The 2,457-nt window shown below is 37.6% G+C and overlaps 1 protein-coding gene across 1 annotated transcript; it reads right to left on the reverse strand.

The window, feature by feature from the left end:
* Positions 1-249: 249 nt before the first annotated feature.
* Positions 250-1,165, reverse strand: LOC111999751 (PLAT domain-containing protein 3). Its single transcript, XM_024031872.2, has 2 exons — positions 1,031-1,165; positions 250-934 (listed from the first exon to the last, which is right to left on the reverse strand). Exons 1-2 carry the CDS (start codon positions 1,148-1,150, stop codon positions 482-484), a joined length of 573 nt encoding a protein of 190 aa, XP_023887640.2. The 5' UTR covers positions 1,151-1,165; the 3' UTR covers positions 250-481.
* Between the last annotated feature and the right edge of the window lie 1,292 nt (positions 1,166-2,457).

The following is a 2,457-nucleotide window of genomic DNA, read 5'->3' on the forward strand; positions in this document are numbered from 1 at the left end:
AATAAATTGAACCAAACTCTTTCCATGTGATCCGATCCGACAATTTTTTTTTTCAAAAGAACCAGAGCTTTAGGACAGAGCCTGTTAGAATCTGACATACCAAATAATGAAAAAAAAAAAAAAAAAAAATGCTTTGAGCACCCATTACCATTAGATTAGAGTAATTAAGGCATCGTTCCTTAATTAAAAATCGTTCACATTAAATATCCAGACCATACCATACCAATATTAAAGACTGTGACGACAAAGTTGTAAATTTGTCTGATTCTAATAAATAGATCCATTCTCACCGCAAACAACACATATCCAACAAATCTTAAAACTCATACATCATTCATCTTCATCTTCATCTTCATCTTACTCCACATAAAATAGTAATAATTATTATTTAGCAGCAAATTACAACTCTTACTAAACCTAATTAACCTTAACATCACCAACAACAACAACAACATTAAAATCACCAACAACACTTGGTTTATTACGCACTAGATTTAAGCTGACCACGTCGATTCATCTCCGAATCCTCGTACGGACAGTAATTCCTAATGGCGGTGAGCTCGTACGGCGCCGTATCGAGTGCAAGCCACTGCTCCACGGTGAACAACTGCTGAGCGCAGGAGGTGTGGACCCCAGTCGTCGTCACCTCGACGTAATTAACGTACCACCCGTGGTGGGCACCCGACCCGTCCGAAGTGAGATTCAGCGCGCAGATCGGACCCGAAAGGCACTCGCCTCTGCCGCTGAAAATGTCCAGGTTGCCCCTCTCGTAGTAGTTGTGGCCTGGCTCCATGAGTCCGCCCCAGTACTCTAGGTTCTTGATCTCCAAGTACTCGCCGTACGCGTCGTACAGCCTCGCTCCGATGATCGAGTCCGTGCCTCCTTTTATGACCGACCCGGTCCGGATGTACACAGTGTACACACAATCATCTTCCTGTTAACAACAACAAATAACAAACAAAAAAAAGTTAGTTAGAAATTGCAATTGCTAAGATGGTTATGAAGATATTAGATTTGATGAGAATATTACGAAAGATTGGGCTGTGGAGAGAACGCAGAGGAAAAGTATGAAGAAGAAGGTGGTGTTGAGAGCCATTGGGAAATTGGGATTGCGAAGTGTGAAGCTTCGTTGTGTTTGGCTATATATCATGATAAACCTTTATATATACATATATAAAAACCTCATTCAGGGCAAAATACGACATCGTTGTGCGGTACGAGGCAAAAGGAGGGCTATGATGTGTGATGAAATTACAAGATTGACACTGACATACTGTACGCGAACGTGGAGATAGAATCTCCTGCGCCAAATGTATGAGATGATACACGTATTTCAATGACATGTGAAATCCAAAGTTATTAATACCGTTTCGGAGCCCGTTTCGGTTTCTCCAGTGGAATGGAATATTTCGGTACCGGCCGATTTCGGTGTACCGTTTCAGAGTGTTTCGGGGTTCTTAAAAAACAATTTATATATATTCTTGTAGAACATAAAATTGTCAATTCTAATAAATAAATAACTAAATATCAAATAATACAAATCATTTAGTCTTAACTCTTAAGTCTTAAACATCATATAACATCAATTTAACATCATACAATAAAAAGATTAACAAGACAATACTAAATATCAAATAATACAAACCATTTAGTCTTAACTCTTAAGTTTTAAACATCAATTTAACATTACACAATAAGAAAATTAACAAAATAATAACTAAATATCAAATAATATAAGATTTACTCCTCACATACACAACCAAAATAAATATCTATTAATAATTACCATAGGAATATTTTTAGCAGCTCCATATGAAAAAACAATCATAATAAATACCTATTGTTAATTACTATAATTATCAAATTTTATATTTTATATACAAACACAATCAAAATAAATATCTAATAATAATTATTGTAGGGTCAGTTTTTTGCGGCCCAAGCCCAAGGAGGTATGGATTCGGAACCCACTGAGCCCAAAACAATAAATTTTGTAGAGAGTGGGCGAAAGGGCTAGGCAAATAATGAAAATAACAGTATTAAACAACAACACCAATGCGAGAAGTTGAATTAATGTGCTCTCGGACTAATATGAGTATTCTGTCCGAAGAGATGTTTTTCATTGATAATCAAAGGTTACTATTTCTGGAGCTACAACCATCTAATATCTCCTTTCTCTCTCCTGTTTTTCCTCCCCTTCTATCAGGGGTACCCTTCCCTTATATAGCATTACCTTCTTACATCTCCTACGTCCACTTGTTCATCATCCAGGCTCCCACTTGAGTACATGTCCCATCATCCCACCTTTAGCCTTATGTGAGTGGCGGTAGCTGAGAAAGCACTGTTCAGGTGTCTTGTCCACATAAATGCGGCCAGAAAGGTAGGTACAGTGCATTAAATGTGGTGGTTGAAGTATGCCTCCTTGATATTTCTCCGTTGCCGTTATCTTTATGTGTG

This window comes from Quercus suber, unplaced genomic scaffold (assembly GCF_002906115.3).
Source record: "Quercus suber isolate HL8 unplaced genomic scaffold, Cork oak 2.0 scaffold_220, whole genome shotgun sequence".
Taxonomy (NCBI): Eukaryota; Viridiplantae; Streptophyta; class Magnoliopsida; order Fagales; family Fagaceae; genus Quercus; species Quercus suber.